Source organism: Oncorhynchus masou, unplaced genomic scaffold (genome assembly GCF_036934945.1).
Source record: "Oncorhynchus masou masou isolate Uvic2021 unplaced genomic scaffold, UVic_Omas_1.1 unplaced_scaffold_461, whole genome shotgun sequence".
NCBI classification, from domain to species: domain Eukaryota; kingdom Metazoa; phylum Chordata; class Actinopteri; order Salmoniformes; family Salmonidae; genus Oncorhynchus; species Oncorhynchus masou.
This window is the reverse complement of record NW_027011005.1, coordinates 352,273-371,586: the sequence shown is the minus strand read 5'-3', so window position 1 is coordinate 371,586 and position 19,314 is coordinate 352,273. Positions and strand designations below refer to the sequence as shown.

Here is a 19,314-nt window from a genome sequence, read left to right as displayed (position 1 = left end):
ATAGATAGATGGTCTTCATCACATCCCAGTGGTAAAGAGACAGAGCCATTTTGACCACTGAGCCTTTTCTTCTACTTACCATTTAGATGTCTGCCTGCAGGAGTTGAAGGTCGTTTCTGGAGCCGTTACAACTCGTTTCTGGAGCCGTTGCTGTCACACCCTCCCCTTTAAACCACAGTGGTCTGTCAGTGGACCATGTCCCCGTGACGTGTAGTTTCTCTCACAGAACTACACCTCCCTTTAAACCACAGTGGTCTGTCAGAGGACATGGTCCACTGACAGACCACTGTGGTTTAAAGGGAGGGTGTAGTTCCTACTCACAGAGAACATGATGTGGTTTAAAGGGAGGGTGTCGTTCTGTGAGAGAAACTACACATCACAGAACATGGTCCACACAGACCACTGTGGTTTAAAGGGGAGGGTGTAGTTCTGTGAGAGAAACTACACCCTCCCTTTAAACCACAGTGGTCTGTCAGTGGACCATGTCCTCTGTGATGTGTAGTTTCTCTCACAGAACTACACCCTCCCTTTAAACCACAGTGGTCTGTCAGTGGACCATGTCCTCTGTGATGTGTAGTTTCTCTCACAGAACGACACCCTCCCTTTAAACCACAGTGGTCTGTCAGTGGACCATGTTCTCTGTGATGTGTAGTTTCTCTCACAGAACTACACCCTCCCTTTAAACCACAGTGGTCTGTCAGTGGACCATGTCCTCTGTGATGTGTAGTTTCTCTCACAGAACTACACCCTCCCTTTAAACCACAGCGGTCTGTCAGTGGACCATGTCCTCTGTGATGTGTAGTTTCTCTCACAGAACGACATTGAGTAGAAATTGAGTTACCCCACATACTGACCTAGTATAGTAGGAGCCACTTGTCGGGATTCCCACGGCAACAACTGGGTTTTCCTGTCGTCAGTAGGCTTGCTAGTGTGTGTTGTATTGTAGGCTTGTTAGTGTGTGTTGTATTGTAGGCTTGTAAGGTCAGGTTCTCTGGTTGTGAAGGGGGCAGGAACAGTTTTCTCCACTTTAATAGTCAACACATGGGTCAGAGGTCATGGAAAGAACAAACGTCCAGACTGAGTGAAACAGAAAACCTCTAAACTCCTCTCTGCTTCATAATGACTGCCAGCCAGTCAGGCAACGGGTGCGTTAGCCCAGTACCCAGTTAGCCCGGTTAGCCCGGTACCCAGTTAGCCCGTTAGTACCCAGTTAGCCCGGTACCCAGTTAGCCCGGTACCCAGTTAGCCCGGTACCCAGTTAGCCCAGTAACCAGTTAGTTAGCCCAGTACCCAGTTAGCCCAGTACCCAGTTAGCCCAGTACCCAGTTAGCCCAGTTTAGCCCAGTACCCAGTTAGCCCAGTACCCAGTTAGCCCAGTACCCAGTACCCAGTTAGTCCAGTACCCAGTTAGCCCAGTACCCAGTTAGCCCAGTACCCAGTTAGCCCAGTTACCCAGTACCCAGTTAGCCCAGGGGAGGAATTCCCAGGAGGAACATCCAGCCAAGCTGCTCTTGATGTGGGCAAAGAGTGAGGAGGAATCGGATCCGTCCAGGGGTAGGCCGTGGAGATCCTCCACCATTAAACCCTCTTTCTGTCTGTCTGATACTTACAACTCACTCTGACAAAGTTGTTTTATCTGAACAGGAACAATGTACTGACACGGGTCTGTATCAGGATCCCTGCTTCAAACCACTGGAGGCCGGGACAGAGAGTCTACTTCTCAACACTGTCCTGTACCAGCCTGAACAATAGACAGATATGGGCAGCATATTGCCAAGGTTGGTATCAGGATCCCTGCTTCAAACCACTGGAGGCCACAGGAGAAACATTGTGCTCCTTTGGGGTAATAGAAACATTGGTCTGCACACTTCAACAAACAAACAGGGTTGTATTTCCTCAGGCAGGGTCCAACCCCAGGCAGGGGTCCAACCCCAGGCAGGGTCCAACCCCAGGCAGGGTCCAACCCCAGGCAGGGTCCAACCCCAGGCAGGGTCCAACCTAGGCAGGGTCCAACCCCAGGCAGTGTCCAACCCCAGGCAGGGTCCAACCCCAGGCAGGGTCCAATCCCAGGCAGGGTACAACCCCAGGCAGGGTCCAACCCTAGGCAGGGTCCAACCCCAGGCAGGGTCCAACCCTAGGCAGGGTCCAACCCCAGGCAGGGTCCAACCCTAGGCAGGGTCCAACCCCAGGCAGGGTCCAACCCCAGGCAGGGTCCAACCCCAGGCAGGGTCCAACCCCAGGCAGGGTCCAACCTAGGCAGGGTCCAACCCCAGGCAGGGTCCAACCTAGGCAGGGTCAAACCCCAGGCAGGGTCCAACCCCAGGCAGGGTAACCTAGGCAGCTGTAGTAGAAGCATGTCAACATGTACAGGTGAGGTTAATACAGGCTCTCATAGGAGGCTGAGCACACTGAGCATTACAGGACTTATAACCTTCTGAATACCTTCTGTGTCTGACATCAACATGAGGGGATTGAAGTCCTTTCTACGACACTCCAGGTTCGTATCCTTCTTTGAAAAAGTATTGCTTCACCTGCTACATTTCTAGTAGTGTGGCACGGACTCTGGTGTCAGCATGGTAGCAGCCAAGATACAGTGTACTCCCTGTGTGTATTTTACATGTGTATCTCTATGGTAACTGTACAACATTCCAACACACTGCCAAGATCAAACAACCACATTATGGGGGGAAGTAAATGGTCTTCCCTAATCTCTCTCTCCATCCCCCTTTCTCTCTATTCCTCTCTCCCCTCTCACCCTCACTCTCCATCCCCCATGTCTCTCTCTTCCTCTTTCCCTTTCTCACCCTCACTCTCCATCCCCCATTTCTCTCTCTTCCTCTTTCCCTCTCTCACCCTCACCCTCACTCTCCATCCCCCATTTCTCTCTATTCCTCTTCCCTCTCTCACCCCTCACTCTCCATCCCCCATTTCTCTCTATTCCTCTCTCCCCTCTCACCCTCACACTCCATCCCCCATTTCTCTCTATTCCTCTCTCCCCTCTCACCCTCACTCTCCATCCCCCATTTCTCTCTATTCCTCTCTCCCCTCTCACCCTCACTCTCCATCCCCCATTTCTCTCTATTCCTCTTTCCCTCTCACCCTCACCCTCACTCTCCATCCCCCATTTCTCTCTCTCTCTCCCTCTCTATCCTTCTCTCCATCTCTCTCTCTCTCTCTCTCTATACCCCCCCCCCTCTTTCTCTCTTCTCTTCCCCCCTCTCCCCCCTCTCTCTCTCGTACCAGCCTGTCCCACATTATAACACATTTGTGTGAGCGTGGCTAAACTTTTTTTGCAGAGTTGTATATGAAGTTGAAATATGAAGTAACGTTAGTGACTCACATCGCCAGAGAGGGAAACGGTCAGAGACAGAGAGAACCTGTTATTGTAACACAGAGCTGCTGTCAGTGAGTTCACTGCCTGTGTATTTGTGACATCACTGTGATGCCACTGGTAATATCCTCAACTCATTTGTCTACAGACTGACTGGAAGCTCCCCAATTCAATCCACTGCAGATAAAGGGAAGCAGCACCAGGTTCAGTCAGCCTGTTTGAGTCAGGCTGTATTTCGAGGGCAGGTGTGGTGACTCAAAGCATTGCTTTTCAACTGAAAACCTTATCAATGACGAGCACATTAAAGTTAAAGCCAGATGACTGTGAAGGATCTTCGACTGTCTCCATAAAGCAGAGGTTGCTGACTGTACTCTTCACAAGTCCTCATGGCCATAGCTATGGAAACCATGTGATCCTGTGTGGCCCAGTGGGTAGAGCCTGGTGCCTGCAATGCCAGGGTTGGGGTTTTAAAGTATGGATAGCTATGGAAACCATGTGATCCTGTGTGGCCCAGTGGGTAGAGCCTGGTGCCTGCAATGCCAGGGTTGGGGTTTTAAAGTATGGATAGCTATGGAAACCATGTGATCCTGTGTGGCCCAGTGGGTAGAGCCTGGTGCCTGCAATGCCAGGGTTGGGGTTTTAAAGTATGGATAGCTATGGAAACCATGTGATCCTGTGTGGCCCAGTTGGTAGAGCCTGGTGCCTGCAATGCCAGGGTTGGGGTTTTAAAGTATGGATAGCTATGGAAACCATGTGATCCTGTGTGGCCCAGTGGGTAGAGCCTGGTGCCTGCAATGCCAGGGTTGGGGTTTTAAAGTATGGATAGCTATGGAAACCATGTGATCCTGTGTGGCCCAGTTGGTAGAGCCTGGTGCCTGCAATGCCAGGGTTGGGGTTTTAAAGTATGGATAGCTATGGAAACCATGTGATCCTGTGTGGCCCAGTGGGTAGAGCCTGGTGCCTGCAATGCCAGGGTTGGGGTTTTAAGTATGGAAATGTATGAACTCTACTGTAAGTCTCTCTGGGTAAAAGCGTCTGCTAAATTACTCAAATGTAAATGTGAAAAAGTAAACACAGTTCCCAAAACAGGTACCTATTCAGTGGGGCTTTGATGGAAAAGCCCTATCAACCCTAAAAGCCCTAAAGCCCTGTGATGGAAAAGCCCTATCAACCCTAAAAGCCCTAAAGCCCTGTGATGGAAAAGCCCTATCAACCCTAAAGCCCTGTGATGGAAAAGCCCTATCAACCCTAAAAGCCCTGCTCCTGGAAAAGCCCTATCAACCCTAAATGACCCTAAATGGAAATGTATCAACCCTAAAGCCCTAAAGCCCTGTGATGGAAAAGCCCTATCAACCCTAAAAGCCCTAAAGCCCTGTGATGGAAAAGCCCTATCAACCCTAAAAGCCCTAAAGCCCTGTGATGGAAAAGCCCTATCAGCCCTAAAGCCCTGTGATGGAAAAGCCCTATCAGCCCTAAAGCCCTGTGATGGAAAGCCCTATCAGCCCTAAAGCCCTGTGATGGAAAGCCCTATCAGCCCTAAAGCCCTGTGATGGAAAAGCCCTATCAGCCCTTTGAGCCCTGTAAAGCCCATGTGATGGAAAACAGTCCTATCAGCCCTGCAAAAGCCCAAAAAACCTATGATGGAAACCCATTTAGACTAAAAGTGGCTAATCTGCCCTGGCATGGAAACCTTCTTGGCTCCTCTATTGTCCTAAATCTCTGCCTGCTGGCATGTCCACCTTTTTGGCTCCTGTATTTCCAAATCATGTGGGTCTGCTGGCATGTCCACCTCTGGCTCCTTGCTTTCCAAATCTCTGCCAGTGGCATGTCCACATTTAGACTAAAACTGTCATATTCTGTCTGCTGGCATGTCCACCTTCTTGGCTCCTCTTTTGTCCAAATCTCTGTCTGCTGGCATGTCCACCTTCTTGGCTCCTCTATTGTCCAAATCTCTGTCTGCTGGCATGTCCACCTTCTTGGCTCTTCGATTGTCCAAATCTCTGCCTGCTGTTGCCTCCTGTACTTCATTCTCGCTGACCTTTCCCATGACCCCTGACAATCCCTTTTTTAATTCAGTCGATACAAGAAGTAAACTGAAATTACAATTCGCCTCAATACTTTAAAAAAAGTGGAATAAGAATTTTGGTCCTGAATTGAAATGGAATTGACCCCAACCCTGCTCCTCCCCTGTCTTCTGACCTCTCCTGCCCTCTGTCCTGTCTTGCCCTGCTCTGTCCTATCCTGTCCTTCACCTCTGCTCTTCTCCTCTCTCCAGGTAAGACAGGTACAGGTGTGTCAGATGATCTCCTGCCTGACTTTGATGTGAAGATTATGCCAGGTAGGTAGGGGCGTGTCCTCCTCACCTGTGTCTGTCTGTCTCTTCTTTTCACTCATTAACACAAAACTATTGCTTCTTCACTGCCCAATCAGCCTCATGTTGTTCTTTAGTAATCCAATCAGTTATCTTATTACAAATCAAACAAATTATTATGGTCAGTTTACTGTTGAACAATGAGAGAGAGAGCGAGAGAGACAGATCAGAGATAGAAAGAGACAAACCAGAGAGAGCGAGACCAGAGAGATAGGAAGAAAGAGAGAGAGAGATCAGAGACAGAAAGAGACAGACCAGAGAGAGACAGACGAGACCAGACCAGAGAGAGAGATCAGAGACAGAAAGAGACAGACCAGAGAGATAGGAAGAAAGAGAGAGACAGACCAGAGAGAGACAGACCAGAGAGAGCGAGACCAGAGAGATAGGAAGAAAGAGAGAGAGAGATCAGAGACAGAAAGAGACAGACCAGAGAGATAGAAGAAAGAGAGACAGACCAGAGAGAGACAGACCAGAGAGAGCGAGACCAGAGAGATAGGAAGAAAGAGAGAGAGAGATCAGAGACAGAAAGAGACAGACCAGAGAGAGCGAGACCAGAGAGAGACAGACCAGAGAGAGACAGACCAGAGAGAGCGAGACCAGAGAGAGACAGACCAGAGAGAGACAGACCAGAGAGAGCGAGACCAGAGAGAGAAAGAGAGAGAGAGACTTGTGGTGTCTGACCCAGCCCAAAGGAAGTCCATCATTAGGGATTGTTATTGTGAGTAACATAATGATAGTGAGAGAGTTTACAGGATGGTTGAACGGGACATTATGGAGTAATGATGTTTAAAGGGTTTACAGGATGGTTGAACGGGACATTATGGAGTAATGATGTTTACAGGATGGTTAAACTGGACATTATGGAGTAATGATGTTTACAGGATGGTTGAACGGGACATTATGGAGTAATGATGTCTACAGGATGGTTGAACAGGACATTATGGAGTAATGATGTTTACAGGATGGTTGAACGGGACATTATGGAGTAATGATGTTTACAGGATGGTTGAACGGGACATTACGGAGTAATGATGTTTACAGGATGGTTGAACGGGACATTATGGAGTAATGATGTTTACAGGATGGTTGAACGGGACATTATGGAGTAATGATGTTTAAAGGGTTTACAGGATGGTTGAACGGGACATTACGGAGTAATGATGTCTACAGGATGGTTGAACAGGACATTATGGAGTAATGATGTTTACAGGATGGTTGAACGGGACATTATGGAGTAATGATGTCTACAGGATGGTTGAACATGACATTATGGAGTAATGATGTTTACAGGATGGTTGAACGGGACATTATGGAGTAATGATGTCTACAGGATGGTTGAACGGGACATTATGGAGTAATGATGTTTACAGGATGGTTGAACGGGACATTATGGAGTAATGATGTTTACAGGATGGTTGAACAGGACATTATGGAGTAATGATGTTTAGAGGATGGTTGAACAGGACATTATGGAGTAATGATGTCTACAGGATGGTTGAACATGACATTATGGAGTAATGATGTTTACAGGATGGTTGAACGGGACATTATGGAGTAATGATGTCTACAGGATGGTTGAACGGGACATTATGGAGTAATGATGTTTACAGGATGGTTGAACGGGACATTACGGAGTAATGATGTTTACAGGATGGTTGAACGGGACATTATGGAGTAATGATGTTTACAGGATGGTTGAACAGGACATTACGGAGTAATGATGTTTACAGGATGGTTGAACGGGACATTATGGAGTAATGATGTTTAGAGGATGGTTGAACAGGACATTATGGAGTAATGATGTCTACAGGATGGTTGAACAGGACATTATGGAGTATTGATGTTTAGAGGATGGTTGAACAGGACATTATGGAGTAATGAGGTTTAAAGGGTTTACAGGATGGTTGAACGGGACATTACAGAGTAATGATGTTTACAGAGTTTACAGGATGGTTGAACGGGACATTATGGAGTAATGATGTTTAGAGGATGGTTGAACGGGACATTATGGAGTAATGATGTTTAGAGGATGGTTGAACAGGACATTATGGAGTAATGATGTTTACAGGATGGTTGAACAGGACATTATGGAGTAATGATGTTTAAAGGGTTTACAGGATGGTTGAACGGGACATTATGGAGTAATGATGTTTAGAGGATGGTTGAACAGGACATTATGGAGTAATGATGTTTAGAGGATGGTTGAACAGGACATTATGGAGTAATGATGTTTAGAGGATGGTTGAACAGGACATTATGGAGTAATGATGTTTAGAGGATGGTTGAACATGACATTACGGAGTAATGATGTTTACAGGATGGTTGAACGGGACATTATGGAGTAATGATGTTTACAGGATGGTTGAACAGGACATTATGGAGTAATGATGTTTAAAGGGTTTACAGGATGGTTGAACAGGACATTACGGAGTAATGATGTTTACAGGATGGTTGAACAGGACATTATGGAGTAATGATGTTTAGAGGATGGTTGAACAGGACATTATGGAGTAATGATGTCTACAGGATGGTTGAACGGGACATTATGGAGTAATGATGTTTACAGGATGGTTAAACTGGACATTATGGAGTAATGATGTTTACAGGATGGTTGAACAGGACATTATGGAGTAATGATGTTTACAGGATGGTTGAATGGGACATTACGGAGTAATGATGTTTACAGGATGGTTGAACAGGACATTACGGAGTAATGATGTTTACAGGATGGTTGAACGGGACATTATGGAGTAATGATGTTTACAGGATGGTTGAACGGGACATTATGGAGTAATGATGTCTACAGGATGGTTGAACGGGACATTATGGAGTAATGATGTTTAGAGGATGGTTGAATGGGACATGGGAGTCAGAGAGAAGGGAGATTATATTGTCTTCTGTCAAATTCAGATGTTTCCTCATCTTGGAGGTTGTTGACAGATTTGGGTATGGTGAGATGGAAATGGCTTATTCAGTGATGACTCATTCACTCTCATTTCAAATGTTGATGTTGCATTAGTACATGTTCTTCTCAACAGCAGCTCCCACATCGTACTGTAGTGTTTCATAGTCAGTGTTTGTGTTTAGCAGCTCCCACATCGTACTGTAATGTTTGTGTTTAGCAGCTCCCACATCGTACTGTAGTGTTTGTGTTTAGCAGCTCCCACATCGTACTGTAGTGTTTGTGTTTAGCAGCTCCCACATCGTACTGTAGTGTTTGTGTTTAGCAGCTCCCACATCGTACTGTAGTGTTTGTGTTTAGCAGCTCCCACATCATACTGTAGTGTTTGTGTTTAAGCAACTCCCACATCGTACTGTAATATTTGTGTTTAGCAGCTCCCACATCGTACTGTATTGTTTGTGTTTAGCAGCTCCCACATCGTACTGTAATGTTTGTGTTTAAGCAGCTCCCACATCGTACTGTAGTGTTTGTGTTTAGCAGCTCCCACATCGTACTGTAGTGTTTGTGTTTAGCAGCTCCCACATCGTACTGTAGTGTTTGTGTTTAGCAGCTCCCACATCGTACTGTAGTGTTTGTGTTTAGCAGCTCCCACATCGTACTGTAGTGTTTGTGTTTAGCAGCTCCCACATCATACTGTAGTGTTTGTGTTTAGCAGCTCCCACATCTTACTGTAGTGTTTGTGTTTAGCAGCTCCCAAATCATACTGTAGTGTTTGTGTTTAGCAGCTCCCACATCGTACTGTAGTGTTTGTGTTTAGCAGCTCCCACATCGTACTGTAGTGTTTGTGTTTAGCAGCTCCCACATCGTACTGTAGTGTTTGTGTTTGTGTTTAGCAGCTCCCACATCGTACTGTAGTGTTTGTGTTTGTGTTTAGCAGCTCCCACATCATACTGTAATGTTTGTGTTTAGCAGCTCCCACATCATACTGTAATGTTTGTGTTTAGCAGCTCCCACATCGTACTGTAGTGTTTGTGTTTAGCAGCTCCCACATCGTACTGTAATGTTTGTGTTTAGCAGCTCCCACATCGTACTGTAATGTTTGTGTTTAGCAGCTCCCACATCGTACTGTATTGTTTGTGTTTAGCAGCTCCCACATCGTACTGTAGTGTTTGTGTTTAGCAGCTCCCACATCGTACTGTATTGTTTGTGTTTAGCAGCTCCCACATCGTACTGTATTGTTTGTGTTTAGCAGCTCCCACATCATACTGTAGTGTTTGTGTTTAAGCAGCTCCCACATCGTACTGTAATGTTTGTGTTTAGCAGCTCCCACATCGTACTGTAATGTTTGTGTTTAGCAGCTCCCACATCGTACTCTAGTGTTTGTGTTTAGCAGCTCCCACATCGTACTGTAATGTTTGTGTTTAGCAGCTCCCACATCGTACTGTAGTGTTTGTGTTTAGCAGCTCCCACATCGTACTGTAATGTTTGTGTTTAGCAGCTCCCACATCGTACTCTAGTGTTTGTGTTTAGCAGCTCCCACATCGTACTGTAATGTTTGTGTTTAGCAGCTCCCACATCGTGCTGTAGTGTTTGTGTTTAGCAACTCCCACATCGTACTGTAGTGTTTGTGTTTAGCAGCTCCCACATCGTACTGTAGTGTTTGTGTTTAGCAGCTCCCACATCGTACTGTAGTGTTTGTGTTTAGCAGCTCCCACATCGTAATGTAGTGTTTGTGTTTAGCAGCTCCCACATCGTACTGTAATGTTTGTGTCTAGCAGCTCCTACATCGTACTGTAGTGTTTGTGTTTAGCAGCTCCCACATCATACTGTAGTGTTTGTGTTTAGCAGCTCCCACATCATACTGTAGTGTTTCTGTTTGTAGGTAAAATATAAATATTCAGTGCGTTTGGAAAGTATTCAGAACCCTTGACTTTTCTCACATTTCGATATGTTACAGTCTTATTTTAAAATTGATTAAATAGTTTTTTTCCCCTCATCAATCTACACACAAAACCCCATAAACAAAGCAAAAACAGGTTTGTAGAATATTTGTCCAAATGTATTAAAAAAAATCTGAAATATCACAAGTATTCAGACCCTTTACTCAATACTTTATTTAAGCACTTTTGGCAGTGATTACAGCCTCGAGTCTTCTTGGGTATGATGCTGAAAGCTTGGCACATCTGTATTTGGGAAGTTTCTCCCATTTTCCTCTGCAGATCCTCTAAAGCTCTGTCAGGTTTGATGGGGAGCGTCGCTGCAAAGCTATTTTCAGGTCTCTCCAGAGATGTTCGATTCGGGTTCAACTCCTGACCACTCTGGGGTCGGTTTTCATCAAGGACCTCTCTGTACTTTGCTCTGTTCATATTTCCCTCGATCCTGACTGGTCTCCCAGTCCCTGCCGCTGAAAAACATCCCCACAGTATGATGCCGCCACCACCATGCTTCACCATAGGGATGGTGCCAGGTTTCCTCCGGATGTGACGCTTGGCATTCAGGCCAAAGATTTCAATTTGGTTTCATCAGACCAGAGAATCTTCTTTCTCATGGTCTGAGAGACCTTTAGGTGCCTTTTGGAAAACTCCAAGTGGGATGTCATGTGCCTTTTTGTGAGGAGTGGCTTCTGTCTGGCCACTCAACCATAAAGGCCTGATTGGTGGAGTGCTGCAGAGATGATTGTCCTTCTGGAAGGTTCTCCCATCTCCACAGAGGAACTCTGGGGCTCTGTCAGAGTGACCATCAGGTTCTTGGTCACCTCCCTGACCAAGGCCCTTCTCCCACGTTTGCTCAGTTTGGCCGGGTGGCCAGCTCTAGGAAGAGTCTTGGTGGTTCCAAACTTCTTCCATTTAAGAATGATGGAGGCCACTGTGTTCTTGGGGACCTTCAATAGTGCAGACATTTTTAGTGCCCTTCCCCAGATCTGTGCATTGACACAATCCTGTCTGAGCTCTACGGACAATTCCTTCGACCTCTTGGCTTGGTTTTTGCTCTGACATGCACTGTCAACTATGGGACGTTATATAGACAGTTGTGTGCCTATCCAAATCATGTCCAATCAATTGAATTTACCAGCGGTGGACTCCAATCAAGTTGTAGTATCAGACCTCAGGATAAGACCCAGATGCAGACAGTTCGAAATAACAAAAGTGTATTACAACAATGGGGGCAGGCCAACGACAGGTCAAGGGCAGGCAGAGGTCAGTAATCCAGAGCAGAGTCTGAAAGGTACAGAACGGCAGGCAGGATCAGGGTCTGGGTCAGGCAGAGGTCAGTAATCCAGGACCGTGTCACAAGGTACAGAACAGCAGGCAGGCTCAGGGTCAGGGCAGGCAGAACGGTCAAAACCGGGAAAACTATAAAACAGGGACTATAGCGAAAAACAGGAGTATGGGAAAACGCTGGCAGGCTTGACGAGACAAGATGAACTGGCAACACACCAACAGAGACCACAGGTATAAATACACAGGGGATATTGAGGAAAATGGGCAACACCTGGAGGGGTGGAGACAAGCACAAGACAGGTAAAACAGATCAGGGTGTGACATGTAGAGACATCTAAAGGATGATCAATGGAAACAAGATGGACCTGAGCTCAATTTTGAGTCTCATAGAAAAGGGTTTGAATACTTATGTAAATAAGGTATTTCTGCTTTTTTAAGTTGAATACATTTGCTAAAATTTCTGGAAAACTGTTTTCGCTTTGTCATAATGGGGTGTTGTGTGTAGATTGATGAGGAACACAATTAGTTAATCGATTTTAGAATAAGGCTGTAATGTAAAAACAAAATGTGGGATAATGGAAGGGGTTTGAATACATTCTGAATGCATTGTTTGTCTCTGTGTGTATTAGAGATAATACAAATATGTCTCTGTGTGTAGTATATAGAATACAAATATATGTCTCTGTGTGTAGTATATAGAATACAAATATATGTCTCTGTGTGTAGTATTTAGAATACAAATATATGTCTCTGTGTGTAGTATATAGAATACAAATATGTCTCTGTGTGTAGTATATAGAATACAAATATGTCTCTGTGTGTAGTATATAGAATACAAATATATGTCTCTGTGTGTAGTATATAGAATACAAATATATGTCTCTGTGTGTAGTATATAGAATACAAATATGTCTCTGTGTGTAGTATATAGAATACAAATATGTCTCTGTGTGTAGTATATAGAATACAAATATATGTCTCTGTGTGTAGTATATAGAATACAAATATATGTCTCTGTGTGTAGTATATAGAATACAAATATGTCTCTGTGTGTAGTATATAGAATACAAATATATGTCTCTGTGTGTAGTATATAGAATACAAATATATGTCTCTGTGTGTAGTATATAGAATACAAATATGTCTCTGTGTGTAGTATATAGAATACAAATATATGTCTCTGTGTGTAATATATAGAATACAAATATATGTCTCTGTGTGTAGTGTATAGAATACAAATATATGTCTCTGTGTGTAGTCATCATACCTTCATAATGATGGTAGTCGATTAGTAAGATACTGTAACAGGAAACACTCTTTCCCTTTCCTGCCTGTAGCCTAGTCCCCTGACCAGACTTCCTGAAGAGTTGAGAGGATGTGTGTGTGTGGAGGGAATACTCTGTGTGCGAGGGAATACTCTTCCAAGCAAAAACAAATACCACTTCCTACTCTAGAATGTTTTTACATAGAAATGTAACTTTCATCTCTCTCTCATCTCTCTCTTCCAGAATGGGCCTTTGTGGGCTCGGTAGCCCTGGGTATTATCCTGTTCATCTTGTTGTTTGGTGTGTGTTGGTGCCAGTGCTGTCCTCACTCCTGCTGCTGTTATGTGTCCTGTTGGTGCTGCCCTGAGACCTGCTGCTGCCCACGACACTGTAAGTTCTGCGGCTTCCACTGGAGATCAATTTGTAAGTCGCTCTGGATAAGAGCGTCTGCTAAATGACTTAAATGTAAATGTAAATGTAGATCATACCACGTTAGATCAACTGTTGTAGTAAACTAATATTGTAGCATACTACAGTTATTGTAGCATATGTCACTCATTCTACCAATCCACTACCACCTTTTTAGTGGATATAATTTCTACTACTGTAGAATTCCCAGAGCACTTGTGGAGTGTGGAATACCTGAAGTATTACCTGTGGAGTGTGGAATACCTGAAGTATTACCTGTGGAGTCTGGAATACCTGAAGTATTACCTGTGGAGTGTGGAATACCTGAAGTATTATCTGTGGAGTCTGGAATACCTGAAGTAATACCTGTTGAGTCTGGAATACCTGAAGTATTACCTGTGGAGTCTGGAATACCTGAAGTATTACCTGTGGAGTCTGGAATACCTGAAGTATTACCTGTGGAGTCTGGAATACCTGAAGAATTACCTGTGGAGTCTGGAATACCTGAAGAATTACCTGTGGAGTCTGGAATACCTGAAGTATTACCTGTGTAGTCTGGAATACCTGAAGTATTACCTGTGGAGTCTGGAATACCTGCAGGGATGAATGTTCCTCCTCCAGTATTACCTGTGGAGTCTGGAATACCTGAAGTATTACCTGTGGAGTCTGGAATACCTGAAGTGATGAATGTTCCTCCTCCAGTATTACCTGTGTAGTCTGGAATACCTGAAGTATTACCTGTGGAGTCTGGAATACCTGAAGAATTACCTGTGGAGTCTGGAATACCTGCAGGGATGAATGTTCCTCCTCCAGTATTACCTGTGGAGTCTGGAATACCTGAAGTAGTACCTGTGGAGTCTGGAATACCTGAAGTGATGAATGTTCCTCCTCCAGTATTACCTGTGTAGTCTGGAATACCTGAAGTATTACCTGTGGAGTCTGGAATACCTGCAGGGATGAATGTTCCTCCTCCAGTATTACCTGTGGAGTCTGGAATACCTGAAGTAGTACCTGTGGAGTCTGGAATACCTGAAGTGATGAATGTTCCTCCTCCAGTATTACCTGTGTAGTCTGGAATACCTGAAGTATTACCTGTGGAGTCTGGAATACCTGAAGTATTACCTGTGGAGTCTGGAATACCTGAAGTATTACCTGTGGAGTCTGGAATACCTGAAGTATTACCTGTGGAGTCTGGAATACCTGAAGTGATGAATGTTCCTCCTCCAGTATTACCTGTGGAGTCTGGAATACCTGAAGTGATGAATGTTCCTCCTCCAGTATTACCTGTGTAGTCTGGAATACCTGAAGTAGTACCTGTGGAGTCTGGAATACCTGAAGTATTACCTGTGGAGTCTGGAATACCTGCAGGGATGAATGTTCCTCTTCCAGTATTACCTGTGTCTTCTATCTCTCTGTCTTCTCTCCATGTAGTGTACGAGGCAGGAAAGGGGTTGAGGAGCAGGGCTTCGTCCCCCCAGATCGCTGTCTATCCACCCTACTACGTACCTGGGGTCCCGGCCATGGTCCCCATCGCTCCCCCCTCCCTGGTGGACACCACGATGATGTCCGCTCCCCCCTCTGTGTCAGAGAACAGCGCAGCTGGAGGTGGGTACTGGGTCTGGTGTTGTCTATTGATGTCCTGATGTTTTAAATGTTATCTAACAAACTGCCTTTTCATTTTTAACTTCATTTAAAGCAGCAATATAAGAAACATACTGATATAGCTGAACAGCCATTTCTTCACCTTGTTGAACGTGTGTGGAAAGCTCATACAGAGCCCAACAGTTTGTCGTAGTGAGGCCTGTCTCTCCTCTCCTGCCTGACAAGTGTTTGTTGTCTCATCTACGTCTCAGTGCGGCCTGTGTACCGGCTGCAGTCCTCTCTGGATCAGTCCTCTCTGGATCAGGACTCTCTGAAGGTGTTGCAGCACGTAGAGAAACAGCTGTCTCTTTTCCACCCGGCCAAGGCCCAGAGCCACGACTGTAAGCCCGACAGACAGACAGACAGTAGACTCTATACACCCTATACTCTACTCTGTCTGAAATCCACTTCTGCATGAGCCACGACTGCCAGACAGCCAGACAGCCAGACAGACAGACAGACAGACAGACAGACAGACAGACAGACAGACAGACAGACAGACAGACAGACAGTAGACTCTATACACCCTATACTCTACTCTGTCTGAAATCCACTTCTGCATGTGTCATGACTGTAAGCCCTACAGACAGACAGATAGTTACCATACCTTGTGTAGACTCAGCAGGACGTATAATCTGCTACCTCTGACATCCTGTGAAATCAAATCCACTCTGAAATCAACCTGACTCATGGCTGTAAGCCCTACAGACAGACAACCCCTGTGTAGGACAGAGTCAACATGCTTTTTATACTCTAGCTATAATCTGCATGAAATCCATTCTGAACTAACCTCTGCCTACACACTACTCTCTGAAACCCTAGCTTCAACAATGCTCCTCTTCTCTCTTCTCCTGCAACTGCACAAGCATTTCGCTACACCCGCAATAACATCTGCTAAATATGTGACCAATAAAATGTGTTTGATTTGAAATCATAAAGACAACACACCTGATTCCTCCTACTTCATAAAGACAACACACCTGATTCCTCCTACTTCATAAAGACAACACACCTGATTCTTCCTACTTCATAAAGACAACACACCTGATTCCTCCTACTTCATAAAGACAACACACCTGATTCCCCCTACTTCATAAAGACAACACACCTGATTCCCCCTACTTCATAAAGACAACACACCTGATTCCTCCTACTTCATAAAGACAACACACCTGATTCTTCCTACTTCAGAAAGACAACACACCTGATTCCTCCTACTTCATAAATACAACACACCTGATTCCTCCTACTTCATAAAGACAACACACCTGATTCTTCCTACTTCATAAAGACAACACACCTGATTCCTTCTACTTCATAAAGACAACACACCTGATTCCTCCTACTTCATAAAGACAACACACCTGATTCCTCCTACTTCATAAAGACAACACATCTGATTCCTCCTACTTCATAAAGACAACACACCTGATTCCTTCTACTTAATAAAGACAACCCAGCTGATTCCTCCTACTTCATAAAGACAACACACCTGATTCCTCCTACTTCATAAAGACAACACACCTGATTCCTCCTACTTCATAAAGACAACACACCTGATTCCTCCTACTTCATAAAGACAACACACCTGATTCCTCCTACTTCATAAAGACAACACACCTGATTCCTCCTACTTCATAAATACAACACACCTGATTCCTCCTACTTCATAAAGACAACACACCTGATTCTTCCTACTTCATAAAGACAACACACCTGATTCCTCCTACTTCATAAAGACAACACACCTGATTCCTCCTACTTCATAAAGACAACACACCTGATTCCTCCTACTTCATAAAGACAACACACCTGATTCCTCCTACTTCATAAAGACAACACACCTGATTCCCCCTACTTCATGAAGACAACACACCTGATTCCTCCTACTTCATAAAGACAACACACCTGATTCCTTCAACTTCATAAAGACAACACACCTGATTCCCCCTACTTCATAAAGACAACCCAGCTGATTCTTCCTCGTTTTGTGAGCCAGTCTCACACTATCCGTACATCACCACCTTGTTGATCCTCATCTAATGATTCATTCCTCGAATTCCTCCAATCCTCATCAACTGCTGGTAGATTGTTTTCTTGCTCCGATTGGATGTGTTGGCCTTGTGTGTCAAAGACAGTCTGTAAAAGAAGACCTATTGTAATGTGTCTGCTTGTTTCAGAGGTTTTTCATCTAGGACTTCCTGTCTCTCTATGTTCTGTGCATGTCCACTGGGTTCTTCATTCACCTGGCATCTTATCTTAGGCCTAGTCACTGTGATACTAACACTGTGATTCATAGTATCATCAATACAGAAACGTACTCATGTCTCCACCCCTCCTCTCTCCTCCTCCTCCCCTCTCCTCTTCCTCAGCCTGCAGTATCTCAGAGCTCAGTTCTCTCCATGAGGTGGATACAGGGGGTTTCCGTCAGTCTTACCGCCAGATACAGAAGAAGGCCCTGCCAGCCATCCCTGACCACGACCGTGACCTTGAAGACATCCCTGACCTCCATCATCCCTCGTCCTCCTCTCAGACCCGTCGCTCCACACGCTACCAGCACCGCCGCAACCGCAGCATTGAGGAGGACCATCATCATGATAATAACAGCAGGTTTCCAGAAACGCCTTTAAACTGACTGTGTGTGGAGGGGAGTGGGGGTCGTGTGTGTGGAGGGGAGTGGGGGTCGTGTGTGTGGAGGGGAGTGGGGGTCGTGTGTATGGAGGGGAGTGGGGGTCGTGTGTGTGGAGGGGAGTGGGGATTGTGTGTGTGGAGGGGAGTGGGGGTCGTGTGGGGAGTGGGGGTGTGTGTGTGGAGGGGAGTGGGGGGTCGTGTGTGTGGAGGGGAGTGGGGGTCGTGTGTGTGGAGGGGAGAGTGGGGGTCGTGTGTGTGGGAGGGGAGTGGGGGTCGTGTGTGTGGTGGGGTGTGGGGGTTGTGTGTAGGAGGGGAGTGGGGGTTGTGTGTGTGGAGGGGAGTGGGGGTTGTGTGTGTGGAGGGGAGTGGGGGTTGTGTGTGTGGAGGGGAGTGGGGGTCTGTCAGGGGAGTGGCGGTTGTGTGTGTGGAGGGGAGTGGGGGTTGTGTGTGTGGAGGGGAGTGGGGTTGTGTGTGAGGGGAGTGGGGGTTGTGTGTGTGGAGGGGAGTGGGGGTTGTGTGTGTGGAGGGGAGTGGCGGTCGTGTGTGTGGAGGTGTGTGTGGGGGTTGTGTGTGTGGAGGGGAGTGGGGGTTGTGTGTGTGGAGGGGAGTGGGGGTTGTGTGTGTGGAGGGGAGTGGGGGTTGTGTGTGTCTTCATAGGGGTTGTGTGTGTGTGTCTTCATAGGGTTTGTGTGTGTTGGTAGGAGTGGGGGTTGTGTGTGTGGAGGGGAGCGGGGGTTGTGTGTTTGTGTGTGTGTGTGTGTGTGTGTGTGTGTCTTCATAGGGGTTGTGTGTGTGTGTCTTCATAGGGGTTGTGTGTGTGTGGAGGGGAGTGGGGGTTGTGTGTATGTGTGTGTCGTGTGTGTGTGCGTGTGTGTGTCTTCATAGGGGTTGTGTGTATGTGTGTGTGTGTATGTGTGTGTATGTGTATGTGTGTGTGTGCATGTGTGTGCATGTGTGTGTGTGTGTGTGTGTGCATGTGTGTGTGTGTGTGTGTGTGTTCTGCATGTTCTAAGTCCCTAATGAGATGTTATGTCCAGGTGGAACCCTCGTTCAGAGCACCTGCAGCGTAAGGCCTTCCTCCTGGGTGGGAAGTCAGGCTCTCTGGATGAGCTGGAGGACTTTTCCCAGTGCTACAGACAGATAGGCCCCAGGGAGGAGCTCACTGTCAGGGACATCAGAGACACCGACCAGGAGTACGAGAGACTAGAGCTGCGGGAACGAGAAGGTGACCGAGATAGGGATCGAGATCGGGAATACTATCCACCTTCTTACTGGGACAAGACAACAAAACGTGGTTACCGTGACAACAGAGATCGTGATGACCGTGCAGAGACTTGGCGAGAACGAGATCGCCAAGAGGATTGCCATGGAGATCGTCAGGGAAATCGACAACGCAGTCCGCCACCCTCGCCCAAGAAGAGACGGGGCACGTGGGACAACGAGCTGGAGCAGCGCCCCCCTAAACCCCCCGCCCCTCCTCCCCCTCCTCGCCAGAGCCCCCGGGGGCGGGACTACGATGGCGAACTCCTGAGCACTCTTTTGGA

At 46.2% G+C, this 19,314-nt stretch overlaps 1 protein-coding gene across 1 annotated transcript in view; it reads left to right on the top strand.

Moving 5' to 3' along the window:
* Nucleotides 1-5,594: 5,594 nt before the first annotated feature.
* Nucleotides 5,595-19,314, top strand: part of LOC135535223 (immunoglobulin-like domain-containing receptor 2) — a 20,022-nt gene continuing 6,302 nt past the window's right edge. The window contains exons 1-6 of the mRNA XM_064961920.1: nt 5,595-5,669; nt 13,334-13,480; nt 14,930-15,103; nt 15,352-15,480; nt 17,512-17,749; nt 18,808-19,314. The exon at nt 18,808-19,314 is cut by the window's right edge and continues 385 nt beyond it. Coding sequence (XP_064817992.1) covers nt 5,663-5,669; nt 13,334-13,480; nt 14,930-15,103; nt 15,352-15,480; nt 17,512-17,749; nt 18,808-19,314 — 1,202 coding nt within the window. The 5' untranslated portion in view covers nt 5,595-5,662. The remainder of the gene's footprint in view (nt 5,670-13,333; nt 13,481-14,929; nt 15,104-15,351; nt 15,481-17,511; nt 17,750-18,807) is intronic.